At 35.0% G+C, this 17,979-nt stretch overlaps 2 protein-coding genes across 3 annotated transcripts; one reads left to right on the forward strand and one right to left on the reverse strand.

Annotated features, from left to right (window-relative positions):
- Positions 1-337: 337 nt before the first annotated feature.
- On the forward strand, positions 338-666 carry LOC108991237 (hydrophobic protein LTI6B-like). The gene is made up of 2 exons (XM_035692529.1): positions 338-472; positions 583-666. The coding sequence occupies exons 1-2, from the start codon at positions 395-397 to the stop codon at positions 664-666; spliced, it is 162 nt and encodes a 53-aa protein (XP_035548422.1). The 5' UTR covers positions 338-394.
- A 5,895-nt stretch (positions 667-6,561) lies between these two features.
- LOC109003554 (anaphase-promoting complex subunit 11-like) lies at positions 6,562-9,569 on the reverse strand. 2 transcript variants are annotated; one of them, XR_001998155.2, is made up of 2 exons: positions 7,751-7,836; positions 6,562-6,945 (listed from the first exon to the last, which is right to left on the reverse strand). XR_001998155.2 is itself a non-coding variant. In XM_018981726.2 (2 exons), the coding sequence occupies exons 1-2, from the start codon at positions 9,503-9,505 to the stop codon at positions 6,830-6,832; spliced, it is 282 nt and encodes a 93-aa protein (XP_018837271.1). In that variant the 5' UTR covers positions 9,506-9,569; the 3' UTR covers positions 6,562-6,829. The 2 variants fall into 2 exon arrangements, 1 of the variants encoding a protein (XP_018837271.1); XM_018981726.2 differs by lacking the exon at positions 7,751-7,836 and adding an exon at positions 9,340-9,569.
- Between the last annotated feature and the right edge of the window lie 8,410 nt (positions 9,570-17,979).

Consider the following 17,979-nt stretch of genomic DNA (forward strand, 5'->3'; position numbering starts at 1 on the left):
CCCTATCCAAAAACACGATCTGCATTTCGTGCGTCATCTCTACAACTCCGTCGAAGTCATCTTCATCTGCAATTTCTCTCCATCGAAGTGTCTCCGTCGACTTCTCTGCAATTTCTTCTTGGTCAACTTCTACGAATCTGATGGTAATTTTATTACTAGTGTGTAGAATTTTGACTAAATTTTATTGAGCTCACTACTAATGCTACAAGAAATTGCGTATACTAAGCATTAGTACCGTACGCATGTATCCAACGCGTGGATAATACGCAGGGTGCGGCCCTGCCTGGGGAAGGGCTCGTCTATAACTCTATATATATCCCACAAACTAAGAAGGCTCTTCAACTTTCGCTTCCAAGAACAAGAAATTATAGCAGTGCCTAAAAAAAAAAAAAAAATGGCGGCAACTTGCATAGACATCCTCCTGGCAATCATCTTGCCTCCTCTTGGTGTCTTTCTCAAGTATGGTTGCCAGGTGACGATCATTCTCTTCCTTTTAATTCTCTCCGGTGATATTGTGCGTCTTTATTAGATTACTATTTATATATAGATGAATCTCTGATATGGTTTGATGGGGTGATTCAGGTGGAGTTTTGGATCTGTTTGTTACTGACCATCTTGGGCTATATCCCTGGGATTATTTATGCTGTCTATGCCATCACCAAGTGAACCTTATTATTTTGTAAGCACCCAACATCTCTGATCTCCTCTTGCTTTCGATTTTCTTTTTTGTTTTGTTGATTGAAGTACGATAGAGCAATGGTAAACTGGTGGGTGTTGTCAAAGCAGACATCATGTTATATAACATATTTATTCCGTGCTGTAACTATAAAAGATTACACGTACAAGCCTTAATTAGTCTCTTAATGTTAAATAATGCCACTACTTCTTTCTCTAAATACTTGAACCTACAGTACGTGAGAGAGATACTGTGGTTCCCTCCCATACATGCGGTTTGTTTCGTGTTTACTAATTAGAGTGGTAACATGATTCATACGATGAGGAATCCTTTGATGTATTTTGATAAGAAAAATTAATACTACACATAATTTTTTACTTTTTAATTTTTGTCAGATGAGTAGAAGAATTCAATTAATTTAAGAATAATAAAATTAAAAAACTAAAAATAAATACGATGTATTATGTTGTATGTGGAGATGATGAATAGGAAATTTTTTTTTTTTAAGAATGATACGGTTGCAAATAACTGGTGTGTAATATAAGTCATCCACATGACTACTTGCATCATAAGATATACTTTGTAAAAGTGAAGTTTTTTAAATTTTGTTCCAATTAAATTATGTCATATATATTTAGCGTGAGTGAAAGATGTATTTTGCATGTTAAGTTGCAAATAAAATTTTTAGATCCCAAATTTTACGCATGATTACTGTACTCTGTTACCTTTTTATCACAAGGGATGTTGGATGGACTGGACAGACTTTTTACTTTATGCACCCCGCTTAAGTCCGGCGTGACCTGCACTAATTTATGATTTTCAACTAAATAATTGTGGCTAAAGTATATACCGTTATATTTACACTTAAAATCACTTCTTTTATTATTAAGTAAAAAAAAAAAAAAAAAATCACTGGACGAGATGGAGCGATAACTATTAAGCCGGATAGTAATTTTTTTCTATATGAAAAATAATAATACTGATGGTTTTTGGACAGGTGGAGGTCGACTGAAGCGCATCTATGTGTTTTGGTCTCTGATTTGGAGCTCTTCTATAGGCTATGGCTTTTGGGAGGACAGATATCACTTCTTTCGGTGTATCAAAGAGTGTTTTATTTTTCTTTTCGGTTTTTCCTTTTCATCGTTTATTTATCTGCTGTGAAGAAAAATATTGATTGTGATTAAGACTATGATCATGGTCATGGATGTCGGTTGTCATGTTAATGACTCCAAATAATATATTCTTAGTTTAATGTGAATTGTCTTAGTTTTCAACCAAATTATCATTAATGTCGGCATAATTTCTAAGTGATCCCTGTAATTATTATTATTATTTTTTTTTACGTGGGAAATCTCTCTAGGGCACAGACTTTACCACTAATAAATTCCGATCTTGTAAATTGCACTTTTAGAAACTTTTTTTTTATATAAAATTAGTTATATCGCTAATTGTTTTAAGATGTATGATTTTAAAAGATTATTTAGACTTATAAAATCTTAAATTTTATACCTTGTTCATCCGGGCCGGCTTGAAAGACCTTCATTCCATTGGGATTATCCCTGTAATTATAATATGAATAATATTACATATAATTATAAAATAGATAAATATCATATAATTGAGATTTATTATTAAAAAATTAATTTATTTTTATATGAATTATATTTATTTATTTATTTTAAAATAACTATGTAATATTTACACATTCACGACTTAAGTATCGGTTTTTTTATAATATTGCGTTCTTGTTAAGCATGTTAGTATTAAGATACCTAGGCCGACACAGATGCATATGCCGACACAACAGCACAGAAAAGGGATTAATTTGAAACCCAACCAAAGTTTATCCCTACGTATGAGGGATAGTGCCATTCGTCAGGAGGTGATTGGCCACTTTAAGTTTGGATACCATCTAATACAATAAAGTGGATCATGGACTATATATTCTTACCATGACAACGATGATGGGCTGGAGACACAGCTAAAGAGTGGAGTGGAGTGGAGCAAACAAGAAAGGGAGGAGATGCCATAGATATTACCTCAAGCACTCTATTGATGCTTGTGTGTGTGTGTGTGTGTGTGTGTGTGTCCAAATCTAAAAAAGCATTTACAACCTGTCCACGTCTGATCTAAAATATTAAAGCGAAAGGGAATTAGACCTAGCTACAAGGAGACACAGAAGCATATATAATCTCCCAGGAGACATAGAAGCATATATATAATCTCCCTAACTTTGGCATGCGGTTGTCAAGTGGAGAAAAGACTGCCTGGGGAGGTGTAAAAACTCTAATACATTGGAGTACAACATCTCTAAACCATATCAGAAAGGAGCTACAAACCAAGTTGCAGCAACTTTCTCAAATCCAGACATTAAACACAGGTGCCAATACCGAGTCTATTAAAGTATTACAGCAGCAAATTGATCAGTTACTGGAAGCAGACAACATTAAATGGAAACAAAGAGCAAAGCAAGCTTGGCTCAAGAATGGAGACAAAATTTCAAAATATTTTCATAGATAATCAGAGGAGGAAAACAAATGAGATCAACTGTTTCAAAAGGGAAGATGGCAGAATGGCTAGAGACACGGAGGAAATTGCTGAGTCAAAAATTGCTGAGTGTATTGACCAGTATTTTCAGCACTATTTTCTTCTATAGACCCCGTGGGACTGGATGTATGCTTAAGCCAGATGGAAAGTAGTGGATTTGAGTATGAATAACTTGCTTTTAGAAGAATACACTGCCATGGAGATGAAACAAGCCATTTTCCAAATGAATCCATTGGGTTCACCTGGCCCAGATGGGTTTCCTGCAGAATTTTATCAAGTGCATTGGTCCATTGTGGGAGATGATGTTACACTAAAGCAGCTCTGGAAGTACTCAATTTGGGGGGGATAATTGATACCTATATTGTGCTCATTCCCAAGCTCAAAAATCCCAAGTCAGTGATGGATTATAGGCCTATTTCCCTAAGTAATGCGTTGTATAAGGTGGTATCCAAGGTTATTGCTAATAGATTAAAGAAGATCCTGCCTCAAATCATCTCTCCAACCCAAAGTGATTTTGTTTCTAGAAGACTTATTCTGGATAATGTTATTGTAGCTTTCGGGGCCATGCATTCAATGTCTATTAAAGGAAGAAGCAAGCAAGGACATATGACAATTAAATTGGACATGAGCAAGACCTATGACCGTGGGGAATGGAGTTTTTTGAGAAGGGTAATGCTGAAAAATGGGCTTTAATGAAAATTAGATCAAATTAGTGACGGGATGTGTTTCATCTGTCATACTCACTTATTATCAATGGATCCCCACAAAGATTTTTTAAACCATCTACAGGTATTAGACAAGGGGATCCTCTATCCCCTTATCTATTCCTTTTGGTGGCAGAAGTCCTTAGCTCTCTACTCAATCATGCAGAAACTATTAAGAGCATTCATGGTTATCCTATGGGAAAAGGTCAGATTACTATCAACCATTTATTTTTTGCAGATGATAGCTGACTCTTTTGTAGAGCCAATGTTGTGGAGTGGGCTAATATCAACTCATTGCTATGTCTTTATGAAGGGGCCTCAGGTCAGCAATTAAATAAGGACAAAACAACAATATTTTTCAGTTCAAATACTAAGGAAACAAGGGATTATATCTTGAATTGCTGGAACTCGAGCAAATACTAGTTATGAAAAGTACCTAACTTACCAGCTCTTGTGGGGAGATCTAGAAATCAAGCTTTCAAAAGTATTCTGGACAGAATTAGGAGTAGGGTGAGCAATTGGAAATCCAAACTTCTTTCCATGGCAGGGAAGGAAATTCTTCTAAAAGCAATGGTTCAAGCACTTCCTACCTACTGCATGGGAGTGTTTAAACTACCAAAATCATTGTTGTTGGAAATCAATAGTCATGAACCATTTCTGGTGGGGACAGCAGGATGGGGATAGGAAAGTACATTGGCTATCCTTGGGTCAGCTGGGGAAAGCAAAATCAGCAGGCGCTATGGGTTTTAGAGATTTGCAAAGTTTTAATTTAGCTTTATTGGCTAAGCAAGCATGGAGAATTCTGCATTTTCCTGATTCCCTAGCAACTAAAGTGCTCAAGGCAAAATACTTTTCAACTACAGATTTCTTCTAGGCTAAAGTTGGTAATAGACCTTCATTTATTTGGAGAAGTCTATTGGCTGCAAGAAGGCTTATTGTACAAGGCTCCATGTGGAGAATTGGGAATGGTCAAAGATACCAAAATATGGAAAAATAGGTGGCTTCCTAAACCATCTTCTTACATGGTTCAACCCCAAAGGCAGATTTTAAATGACGAGGCCAAGGTAGCTGATTTGATTCAAGTGGACACCAAGCAATGGAATAGAGAAATGATATTAGACATGTTGGGTACTGAAAATGCTGCCACCATCCAGAAAATTCCAGTGAGTGCTACTGGTGCAAGAGACAGAATTATATGGTTAGGCACTAAGGATGGAAGCTTTACAGTTAAGAGTGCCTATCATCTTCAAAAGGAACTCAATGAAATCCATCTTGGACAATCATCTCGAGGAGCTCAAAACAATAAAGACTGGACCTGCTGTTGGAAATTAAATCTTCCTAATGCAGTGAACGTCTTTGTGTGGAGAGCTTGTATGGAGTCCCTGCCAACAAAGATGAACCTATTTAAGAAGAAGATTGTAGACTCTCCTCTATGCCCTATATGTTACAGGGAAAAAGAAACAGCTGCTCATGTTCTATGGAATTGTGCCTCAGCTAGAGATGTATGGAGTCAAGGGCCAACACTTTTCCAAAAGAGTTCATTGAGAGCAGATAGTTTTATGGAGATTTTTGAATCTCTAATTGCTAAATGTGACAATCAACTTTTTTTTTTTATAATTAAAATGTGACAATCAACTTATGGAACTATTTGCTGTAACAGTAAGGGGCATTTGGTATTGAAGAAACAATTTAATTTTTGAAGGAACTTTATTGCATCCCACTTTGTTAGCTCAACAAGCAGTTCAGGATCTTGCAGAATTTAAAGCTACACAGGCAGCTACAGAGCCTACTCATCGATTTACTTCTAACCAAGTTGTGCAATGGACTCCCCCTCCTCATGGTCAGGTTAAAATTAATTGGGACGCAGCTTTGAGTGAATCTCAGGACAGTATTGGCCTTGGCTTGTGGCAAGGGATCATGTAGGAGGTATCTTAACTACTAAAAGAGTGTCAAAAGCAGGTTGTGTGATCCCTTTACTAGCTGAGTCAATAGGGGGCTTTCAAGCTGCAAAGTTAGCATCAGAATTGGGTTTAACATCAGTCATCCTTGAAGGTGATTCTTTTCAAGTTGTTCAAGGCCTAAATAGACAACAAGACAGATGGGATAATGTGGGATTGGTATTAAATGATACTAAAAGTCTTCTATCTACTTTTGAGACTTGTGAAACTATGTTGGTAAATAGAAGTGGCAATGATATTGCCCATTCTCTTGCTAAAAAAGCTTTAGATCTTAGAGTGGAATCTGAACACTTGGTTCTTAGAACTCACTGTAATGTTTATCCTGTAATGCTTCAGTGATGTATGAAATTGTTAGTTCAAAAAAAAGGAGGAGAAAAGACTGCAGGGTGGATATGTATGTATCTCTTCTAATCTAGAATAAAAAATGGATATATGAATTATGAAGAAAAAAATAACTTGGCAAAGCTACAGAAGGTAACATATAGAAGCACAATCTTCCTAGCTTGGACAGTAAGATATCGACATCATCAACAATAATTAAAACGCCAACAAGCAGCCAAAAAAGTAGTTTCAACTATTAGAGAAATGATAGGACTCACCACCAACGCCCTGAACTTTTAAGGATATCAATATTGTATTCCAAGTCTACTTTTCTGATTATCAAACATCTCATTACTTGGCATATTTTAATGGTTTCCAATTGTTGACCAAATAGTATAGAAGCATATATAATTTATCATTTCTCATCATGGATAAACTACAAAACGTTATGATAAAGTGTTTCCTCACCTTCCATCACCCAATATGTCCGCATTAATGCATTTGTGCCTAGCCCTTCCATACTTGCATAAACACAAGGTCGCAACAAGAATGCATTTATTGCACTAACATACACAGCCAGTATTCATTCAATTCATCAGGGAACTCATTCACTTTTTTTTTTCTCATTCTTTGAATCGCCATTCTCTACGGCACATGGGGCAATGTGCTTGAGATGTCTGTGAATTCACCCATTTTAAGATGCAATGAAGATGGAATGCATGGTTGCATGCCCCCCAAACTGCAAGATCAAGGATTGAAAATAAAACTCATTTCCTGTCAGAAAAAAATTACCAACTATTACAACAAAAACTGAACTGTCTTTTTCCCCCTAAATCTATTCCCGTTACATCTGTTCTTTCAGCCATTTAAGGGTACAAACAGGAAGAACCCCAAAAAAAATGGAAAATCTTGCAATCCTTTCCCTAATATCAGACATTTAACTTCACAAGAAGCACAATATCAAAGTGAAAAAAAATTAAGAACAATGCATTTACATGCTTTTGAGAGTAATAAAAATATTTTAATTTTACATAACATGAAGAGTGGGATTTTCTTTTTCTTTTCTTTTTCTTTTTTTTTTTTTTCCTTATCAGTAAGTAACAGTAGAGACGCTACCAGCCCCCTACCATCAGGTTTTGGGGTGACATTGCCCCAACCCTGCTGGGGGTGTTCCCCACTACGGGGAGGATTTCTCTTGCACTCGTCCTAGGGGACGGTGGGGTGAAGTAACCATCCACCCGAGCCTCAACCAATCGAAAATTTGCCAAGAAGTAAACAGCAAACAACAAGCCAAGCTGAAAAATTTCAATCCTAATTCTTTCAACACAAATCAAGGATTCATGAACAAACCAAAATTGAAAACAAAAGCAATATCGAGAACTCGATCCATTTTCTAAATTCAAGAAAAACAGTAAAAGAATCAGTAATGTCTAAGGTGAAAAATGGCTTTGTGAACCCAAACAGAGGTCCGGCCCTAGTTGATAGGTGGTGGACTAGTGTACCCTGATTCACCACCTATCAATGCAGATTCGCTGGGCCTATACCTGGTATGGCAAATGACTCTGCCATAGAAGGAGAGATGGAAAGTGGGAGGTGAGGAAGAGAAAGATAGTGAAAAGTACCAAATTAGAGGGACTAATAAATACAAAATTCACTGCAATAGCCACTTTGAAGTAGGTGTAAATTGGTCCGGTCCGGGGTGGTGATGGACCAAAATTTTCGGTCCATCATTTTCTCCAGACCAAACATCCATAGGGACCGGATCAGACCAGTAGTTATCGGTCCGGTCCAGCCCAATTATTTTTTTTTTAAATAAATTAATAAAAAAAATTTATTTAAATTACTAAATTAAAATTAATTGAATTATTAATGTGGATTTTGCAACTAATTCATTACAAAAATATTTTATATGGTCAATAATAATAAATTAGATGAAAATTACATCATTAACTTATATAATTACTATATAAAAATAATATATTAAACTATTAAAAATAATTTTAAAATATATATAGGAGTTTGGTCCGGTCTGATCCGGTCTAAAATTTATAGACCCCAGTACTGGACCGAATTTTTTCGGTCCACACTTTATGGGACCAAGACCAACCAGTCTAGAGTTCGGTCCGGTCTGGTCGGTTTTTCTAGTCCAGACCGAACTCCTTGCACCCCTACTTTGAAGGCAGCATAAAACTCCTTAAAACATTGCGTCCTTATATACAATCTGCTTTACCCATATTGTAACTAATCCACTTCTAAGCATAATAATTGATCCACTATCAATCATAATAATGGACATCCACATTGGACCCTTATTTTGGGTGGCCTATAACCACCTATCACGAGCCCATCATCATTACACAGCGATGGGAAGTGGCAGAAAAAAAAAAAGAGCATGGGCAGCACAAACGGCATGAAACAGCAGCTGGAGGAAGGCGGCGCCCACCTGGCACACGCTGTGTAAGGACACGTAGATTAGAGGAAGGTACTCTAACTAGAAGGACCTGATCACTCCAAAACTTCTGAGTCATACCATCTTTACTTCAACTTAAACAGCCCCTAAATGGCCTCACTAACTTGAGTGTCGGATCTTCCTCCGACCAACCGTTGTAAGCAAGCAACTTTTTTTTTTTTCCGAAAATTTGGTGTCAATTTGGCCATCACTGGCATGAAATTCACTGTTCTAACACAGACCAAGTCTTGGAGTTGTGCACTACTTACAACATACAACATGACATTATAGAGTCATCCTGAAACTCCTATGTGGGAAGTTCATATAGAAAAAGTAGAGAATGTCAATGTGCAAGCATTCACATGACCTATGTACGGTGTACCATATATTACATTTCTTGACAAGTAGCTATCACATATTGTATATGAAATTGTTCCATAAAGCATTCCTTCTTATACATTTGAAATGATCAAGAGCATTAAATTGTTTCTTGCAATGGTCAAACAAACAAACAAAAGCCATGGTTGAAGCTTGCTATAAGATACTTCTGATAAAAAATTTTAATAGCCACAAATTACAGGTCCGACACCTAGAAACTCATTTAAGGAGCTACTTAAACTTTTTGAATTCAACAGGAGAAATACTGGCACCGTGGAAAGTTATCAAATAAATAGAATTACTAACTTAGTGGACAACTAACCCCAGGGAGCTTGCAATCTGGACAGCAACCATCAAAGGCCATCCTACAGATCCCACAAGTTTCATCCTGGGCATCCCACGTCCAAGAAGCAACAGCATGCCACCTATCATTAACACAGAGGATAACAATTATGGCTCTGCAGGAACACATATCTTACACGCAGACTTGTTGAAGTAGTTCAACACATTGTTATACGTATTATAAAACAATCTTAATAAGTTTTACAGAGACATGCTCTAAAACACATCAGTGTTGATAGTCTATTAAAACATTGAAATTTTTATCCCCCTGAAAACTTGAAGGTACAGTTTTTCTTTTTTTATGAGGGGGAACCACCACCGCAGAGCCCTTAGGACTCACCCGTGGAACCTAAACCCTGAGGGAGACTAGCAAACAACCCAGCGCCAAGGCCTCCCACTTAAATCACAGTTTGAACCCAGGGAGAATCGAACCTGTGACATGGGACTCATGCACACGAGTTCACCCTTACCACTTGGGCTACCCATGAGTGGGTTTGAAGGTATAGTTGTTTACATTTACATGTAAACACCTATGTCACATGATTAAAAACAACTTCACCAAAAGTAATGAACATACGAGATGTAAAGGGAACATACTCTGTTTGGAAGCGCAACAAATGTTCACAAGGATAATTGAATCAAGGGAAAACCATTTCCACAAAGAAGCCAAAATAATTAATTTGGCATCGAAGTGAAGTTTATGTCAACAAAGTAATACCAATATAGTTTGCTTCTAGCTTCCCCACCTTGAGAACAAAAAGGGAAAATGGGTATTTTGAGCTTCAGTGAAAACAGGTGGTATCTTTCCCATTCAAAAGCCAAAAGAAAAAGGGAAAATACAAAGTTTTTTACAAAAGAATTAACAATGAGGTGAAGTTTTTATCAACAAAGTAATACCAATATAGTTGGCTTCTAGCTTCACACCTTGAGCCATTGAAACAAATCATCTGAAAATATTTTGTTTTATTGGCATCGGGTGTCCGGGAACAGCGTGAAAAAATCATCTGAAAATATAGTGGAGAAAATGGGTGAGTTATCAACAACTCAATAAGCTACGAGCCAACACTAGTGTGTACACATGAGCTATCTACAGAATGCAGAAACAAATAGTTCTCAAAATATGGTAGTCGTATTTTCAGAAACTTTCCATTACAATAATAATAATAATATATAAAAGACCATAAGTACAAGCATAACTAAAACATCACCAGAAACAGAAGCAGAGGCCATGTTTACCCCCGTGGTAGGGTTGTGCATGTCTGTAGTTAACCAAGCATAACACATCATTGTTTCATCACCAAGGTGATACACTCAAAACAGAGACCACTATTATATCTCGTGGCGGGGCCGGAGGCCACTATTGTATCCTGTGGCAGGGCTGGAGACCAATATTATGTCTCGTGATGTGGCCAAAAACCACTATTATGTCCCATGGCAGGGCCATAAATCAGAGAGAACAAAATCATTCGCCTTAGAGTTTTCATATGCAATATCATTTCATAACAGAGAACAAAATAGACACAGATCATATTCGTATCCAAAGGTAGACAACCCAAAAAGTTTTGATAAGTTCCAACCTATTAGCCTGTGCACTATGATTTATAAGGTGTGTTCCAAGATTTTGATTAGACGGCTTTCTCATTTTCTTTCAAAATTTATTTCTCAGGAACAGGGTGTCTTTATTACTGGAAGAAGTATTTTTGAAAATATAAGTTTGACTCAGGAAATGACTCATAGTATTAATAAGTTTAATCGAGAAGGCAATGTGGTGTTGAAAATTGATATTGCTAAGGCTAATGATAGTATCAACTGGGATTTTCTGCTACACATCTTTAAACAGTTGGGTTTTTTTGCGAGGACTTGTGGCCTTATAAATCAATGTGTTCGCTCTCTGTGGTTATCTATGGTGATGAATGGTATTTCAAAAGGTTTTTTCCCAGCTGGTCATGGATTGAGGCAAGAAGATCCTCTTTCACCTTATCTTTTTATTATGGTGGAAGAAATTCTATCTCACATGCTCAAGAAATCTTTTCAAGATGGCAAGATTCTTCTATTCTATCATCCTCGAGGTACGCCTATTGTCTCTCATCTCTTTTATGCTGATGACATTGTAATTTTTGCTAGTGGGAATAAAGCTTCCATTAAAGTTATTTCTGAAATATTAGCCATCTATGAAGTTTGGTTGGGCCAAAGAGTTAGCAAAGATAAATCTTCTATTATTTTTTCTAAAAGTATCTCTTTGCATAGAAGACGATCTACTCTCAATATCACTGGTTTTGTTGAAGGAACTTTACCTTTCAAATATCTTGGTATCCCCATTATTTCCGGAAGATTAAAGGCTATTCATCTTGATGAGATGATGAGTAATATTCGACGCCGTGTAGGGGGATGGCAAAATAATTTTTTGTCTACTGGGGATTGGCTGCTTTTGATCAAGCATGTCCTTGCAAGTATTCCAATTCATACTTTATCTATAGTTCATGCTCCGCTTTCAGTTCTTCACACTATTCATAAATGCATGAATAATTTCTTTTGGGGTTCTAGAGAGGGGAAATTGAAGAAACATTGGTGTTCTTGGAAGAATATCTACAAGCCATGCCAGGCAGGAGGACTCGGTCTAAGGGATCTTTAAGATGTTCAAAAATCTCTTCATATGAAGTTTGCATGGAAAGTCATAAAGGATAATTCCCTTTGGTTGAAGTTCTTTCGGGGCAAATATGTCAAAAATAATTTTATTTCCATTGTCAAGCAGGCAAAAGGAAGTAGACTTTGGAAAAGAATTGTGTCTTGTATGCCAGATGTGCTTAGAAACTCTAAATGGAAAATAAAGGATGGAAATATCTCTTTTTGGAGGGATAATTGGCTAGAAGAGGGCATACTTTGTGATAAGTTTACCATTTCTAATTTTCCTAATCTTCGTGTGAAGGACTGTCGAATTGATTCTGGGTGGGATGTTACTTTGCTTCAAAGTTTAGTTGGAGAGCGACAAGCGGCTGTGATCCTGCGTACATTGTGCAATGCTAAAACAAGTAAAGACATTTTAGTTTGGAATGAGAATTTAGATGGTGCTTTCTCTACTCATAGTGCATGAGACATATTGAGAGTTCGGTCTCCTAAAATACAATGGACAAATTGGCTTTGGCATAATACATTACCTTAGAAAATTTCTATCATTACTTGGAAAGTTTTTCATTCCTCTTTAAGTGTTGATGACAGATTGTTTAAGGTAGGAATTCCTATAGCTTCCAAGTGTAACTGTTGTGTGATTGGTTGCTATGAAGATCAAAATTATGTTTTGGCTGGGGGGAGTTTGCATGTGAAATATGGAAGAAGGCTGCTATGCTTGTCGGTATGCCATATTTTCCTTCGCAAAGTTGGCATGACACTATATCTATGTGGTTCAGAAAGGCTTCTAGATGTTCCCAATTTGGACAGATTTTGGGTTTAATGCCTATTATCATCACTTGGAGATTATGGCTACGAAGATGTAAATGTCGCATGGAGGGTAGTCAAGAGTCTCTCAATTTAGTTTGGAGAGATATTCTGTTTTGGGTTGGGAGAGTAGGAGAAAAAATGAAACCCGGTACCTCGCTATCTCATGATGATGAGATGATTTTGCAAAGTCTTCATATTCCAATAAAAAAGCCTAAAAGGAAATCTATATGCATTGTGAAATGGATTTGACCTTTGGGAGGCCGAATGAAGCTTTTTGTGGATGGGAGTTCTTTAGGAAATCCGGGCCGTGCAGGAGCTGGAAGGGTTAGTAGAGATGATAAAGGTAATTTGATTAGAGCTTTTTCAGAACATTTAGGCTTGGGATCGAATAATTATGCTGAGGGGATGAGACTCATTTTTGGTTTGCGTCTTGTGAAGAATTTGGGTTTAATTCATATTGACATTGAATTAGATTCTATGATTATTGTTCAGTGGGTTCATAAATCACGTTGTGGACTTTGGTACTTAGAAGATTTTTGGGAGGAAATTTTTGGTATTCTTGAAGGTTTGAACTACTCTATTTCCCCCGTATTTAGACAAGGTAATGCTCCAGCTGATTTTTTGGCAAAGATGGGGTGCTGAAGGTACTAGTGCGACATGGGATAATTTTTCTCATCTTCCTCATTTATTGAAAGGTATGTTGAAGACTGATGAGTTGGGACTTCCTTGTGTAAGGTTTGGCTAAGTTGTTTTCTTTATTTTTATTTTTTTAAAAAAATAGGCTTGTTAGAATTTGATTTTTGTTGGTTTTATTTTGATTTTATTGGTTTGTTTTGACACTTGGTTTTGGGTTAGTTTATAGCGTTATATCTTGTAAACCCCCAAGTGTAATGTTGTTTCCATGGTATTCCTCTGTCACAAGTGAGGATTTATTAATAAATTTGGGACGAGGCTAGTATGTGTGTGGCTACCAGCTCTTCTTTAAAAAAAACAAAAATCGTCAACATGAATATAGATTATAGACTATGAAAAGATAAACTTTTGGCCTTGAGCCATGTTTTCTTTTTATAGGCATCTGCTTAGAAATATACATTTTTGTAGTGTACATTTACATTTGTAACTGAGTGTGATGTAACCATCAATTTAGTTTTTCTCTTTCAAAGGTGTTATATATCAGAAAAGTTTTGTCGAAAAAACACAACAAAATGGTGTAGTCGAAAGACCACAACAACATTTGTTAATGTTGCTCGATCCCTAAGGATCCAAGCTTCCTTGCCACTTAAGTTTTGCGGTGATTGTATCCTTGTTGATACTCATTTGATTAATCGCATACCAACTCCATTACTTTCCAATAAATCTCCATATGAAGTTTTGCATTCTACACCTTCTTACAATCACCTTAAGGTTTTTGGTTACCTTTGTTTTGCCTCTATCACAACCCGAGATTGATCCAAATTTGACCCAAGAGCCAGAAAATGCATATTCATTAGTTATCCCTTTGGTGTCAAAGGATATAAATTATATGACTTTGAAACACATAAAACCTTTATAAAACCTGTAAGTGAGTATATAGAATCAAGTACAAAACTAATTGTACCATTGAGAGGTACAAAGCTCGTTTGGTTGTTAAGGGATACGACCAAATTCAGAGTCTTGATTTTCAGAAGACTTTTTCTTCAGTTGCAAAACTAACTACAATAAGATGCTTTTTGGCATTAATAGCTGCCAAAAACTGGCATTTACATCAACTAGATGTAAATAATGTCTGTTTACGTGGAGATTTGAATGAGGAAGTCTATTTGACCATTTCACCTGGTAATGCATAGCAGGGGGACTCTAGAGTTTGTAAATTGCATATATATCTCTTTATGGCCTAAGACAAGTTCTAGACAATGATTTTCTAAATTGTCTATTGCCATTATTGATTATGGATTTTAGCAAGCAAAATCAGACCATTCATTGTTCATCAACTCAGCAAATGGTTCTTTCATTGATTTGCTACTTTATGTTGATGGTACAATCTTAGCTAGTAATGATCTGAATTCTGTTTCTGAGTTGAAAATTTTTCTGGATAACAAATTCAAGATAAAAGATTTGGGCTGGAGGTTGCTAGATCTTCTAAATGCATTACCTTATGCCAAAGGAAATACGCCTTATATACTTTTACAAGATTCAGGCTTCTTAGCTGCCAAATCAGTAGAATTTCCTATGGAACAAAATGTAACATTTCCCAAATAAGATGGTGATCTTTTAGAAGATCCTTCTAGCTATTGAATGCTGATTGGTAGACTTATCTACCTAATTATATCAAGATCAGATATTACTTAACCAGTGCAAGTTTTGAGTCAGTACATGGACAAGCCAAGACAACCTCAGTACATAGAGTATTTAGGTATTTGAAAGGTACTCCTGGATAAGGTAATTTCTTTCCTACAGTTTCTGATTTTCATCTTAAGGCATTTTGTGATTCAGACTAGGTTGGATGTGTTGATATTAAAAGGTCAATCACTGGGTTTTGTGTATTTCTTGGAGATTCTTTGATTTCTTGGAAGTCAAAGAAGCAACAAACTGTTTCAAGTAGTGTTTTGAAATTCGTTTCATACCAACCGGGTAGCCGGTACAGACATGTATATTGTTTCATACCGATCAAAATTTTGGCCTTATCGACCTATACCAGCCGATATATCGGTATGTACCAGCCTGTATCGGCTGATATATCAAATTTCGGCCGATATACATATTTCAGCCTTTACTCTTTTTTTTTTCACTTATTCAAACTGCAGTCTCATTTTTGGACCCCCTCAATTCAGACCAGACTATTTATAATTTATATACATATATATAATTTATTCATATATAGACGATTATTTTAGAATATAATTTATATATATAATTTATTCATATATAGACTATTCCAAAATGGTATCCGAAACGGTATAGGTAACGAAATATCTCGTTTCAATGCCTCGACCAAAATGGTCACCGAAACGGTATTCAAAACATCGGTTTCAAGATCCTCAACTGAAGCAGAATATAGGGCTATGACTTCTACTACTTGTGAACTCTTAAGGTTGCTTATCTTGTTAAAGGATTTTCAACTACTGAATTCGTAGTCAGCACTTGTACTTTGCGATAACAAGGCTGCCCTCCACATTTATGCAAACTTTGTCTTCTATTAAAGAACAAAACACATAGAAATAGATTGTCATATTGTGAGAGAAAAGTTGCAAGCAAATATCATCAAAACACTTCATGTTACTTCTCAGTGTCAGTTCAGTAATATTTCTACCAAAATTCTTGGTTCTCTTCAATTTAATTTTTTGCTTAGTAAGATGGGTATCCTAAATATATACACTCCATCTTGAAGGGGACTCTTAGAAATATACATTTTTGTACTGTATATTTACATTTGTAACTGATAATGTGATGTAACCATCGGTTTAGTTTTTCTATTTTAGTACTTCATATGAAAGTATAAATACACTACATGTGTACATTTCACATGTAAACAACTTTACTAAGATGAAATAAACTCAAGATATTTTTTTTTCTCTCTTTGTTAGGGGTGTAAATTTTAACCAAGAAGCCGGAAAATCGGACCAGACCGGCCCAAACTGGTGGAATCGGTTCGGGTCGGAACCGGTTTCCTTAATTTCGAAACCGGTCAGTACCGGTCCGGTTCCGGTTTTATACTTTTTAGGACTGGTTCACTATATTATATATTAATTTTTTAATATTATATATAATTTTTTAAATATTAGATATAATATTTTTTATATTATATAACAATTATATATATAATAATATAAATTATAATTATATATAAGATAATGTTATTATAATTTAATAAATTTATAACATAAAATTTTAATCTTAAACATGAAAATTTATTTGATCATATGCTTTAAACATAAAATATTTATATTAATAACATTTTATAGCAGTTTTTTATTACATAACATATTTTTTTTAATTTTTTAATATTATATATAATTTTTTTAATATTAGATATAATATTTTTTATATTATATAACATTTATATATATAATAATATAAATTATAATTATATATAAGATAATGTTATTATAATTTAATAAATTTATAACATAAAATTTTAATCTTAAACATGAAAATTTATTTGATCATATGCTTTAAACATAAAATATTTATATTAATAACATTTTATAGCAGTTTTTTATTACATAACATATTTTTTTTAATTTTTTAATATTATATATAATTTTTTTAATATTAGATATAATATTTTTTATATTATATAACATTTATATATATAATAATATAAATTATAATTATATATAAGATAATGTTATTATAATTTAATAAATTTATAACATAAAATTTTAATCTTAAACATTAAAATTTATTTGATCATATGTTTTAAATATAAAATATTTATATTAATAACATTTTATAGCAGTTTTTTATTACATCACATATTTTTTTAAAAAACTGATTTTTGTAAATATTAACATATTTTTAATAAAATAGATTTTTTTTTAAAAGCAGTTATATTTTTTTTTAAACAGATTTTTTATGACATTTACATTTTATTAAAATCGGACTGAACTGGTAAAAACGGAGGTACCGGTTTAGAAGGAAAACCAATGCGTGATCATTTTTCGAAAATACAAAATCAATGTATACCGGTTCGATCTGATTTTAGACATACCGGTTCAATTTTAAATTTTGTCTAAAATCAGATCGAACCGGACCATTCACACCCTTAGTCTCTGTTATCGAAACTTCTCTCTCATCTCTTGCATCTTGACCTCCCAAGATAACCATGGCAGAGTTCCGTTTGTGTCATTATCCACCTACCAATAAAACGACATGAGATGGATACATGCACATCTGTTTGTGATGCATACAAGTTACAACACCCGCTCTTGTGCTAGTGGCGATGGCAGCAAATGTTGGTGGGAATATAAGATTGTGATCTTTGGGGAAAAGTAAAAAACAAAAAACTAATCGAATTTTTATTGATACATGCACATAATTGCAGCATATTGTAATTTTGGAATTATTTCAGAAACATTTTAATGTTCTGGGTGGGATTATATAGAGATGTTGCAAGCATCTGAGTCGGAATCAGGAGGCAGGAGGGAGCAGCAGTTATTAATAATAGATGTAGCATACTGGGCTTGGAAC

The sequence above is a fragment of the Juglans regia genome, chromosome 7, assembly GCF_001411555.2.
Source record: "Juglans regia cultivar Chandler chromosome 7, Walnut 2.0, whole genome shotgun sequence".
Taxonomy (NCBI): domain Eukaryota; kingdom Viridiplantae; phylum Streptophyta; class Magnoliopsida; order Fagales; family Juglandaceae; genus Juglans; species Juglans regia.

Bases quoted from the DNA above. Each gene is read 5' to 3' on its own strand.
- LOC108991237 (XM_035692529.1), top strand. From the start codon at position 395: ATGGCGGCAACTTGCATAGACATCCTCCTGGCAATCATCTTGCCTCCT. The intron at 473-582 runs GTGACGATCATT...GGGGTGATTCAG, and splicing joins TTCTCAAGTATGGTTGCCAG to GTGGAGTTTTGGATCTGTTT.
- LOC109003554 (XM_018981726.2), bottom strand. From the start codon at position 9,505: ATGTGTTCCTGCAGAGCCATAATTGTTATCCTCTGTGTTAATGATAGG. The intron at 6,946-9,339 runs GTTAGTAATTCT...TTGATCTTGCAG, and splicing joins TGGGGTTAGTTGTCCACTAA to TTTGGGGGGCATGCAACCAT.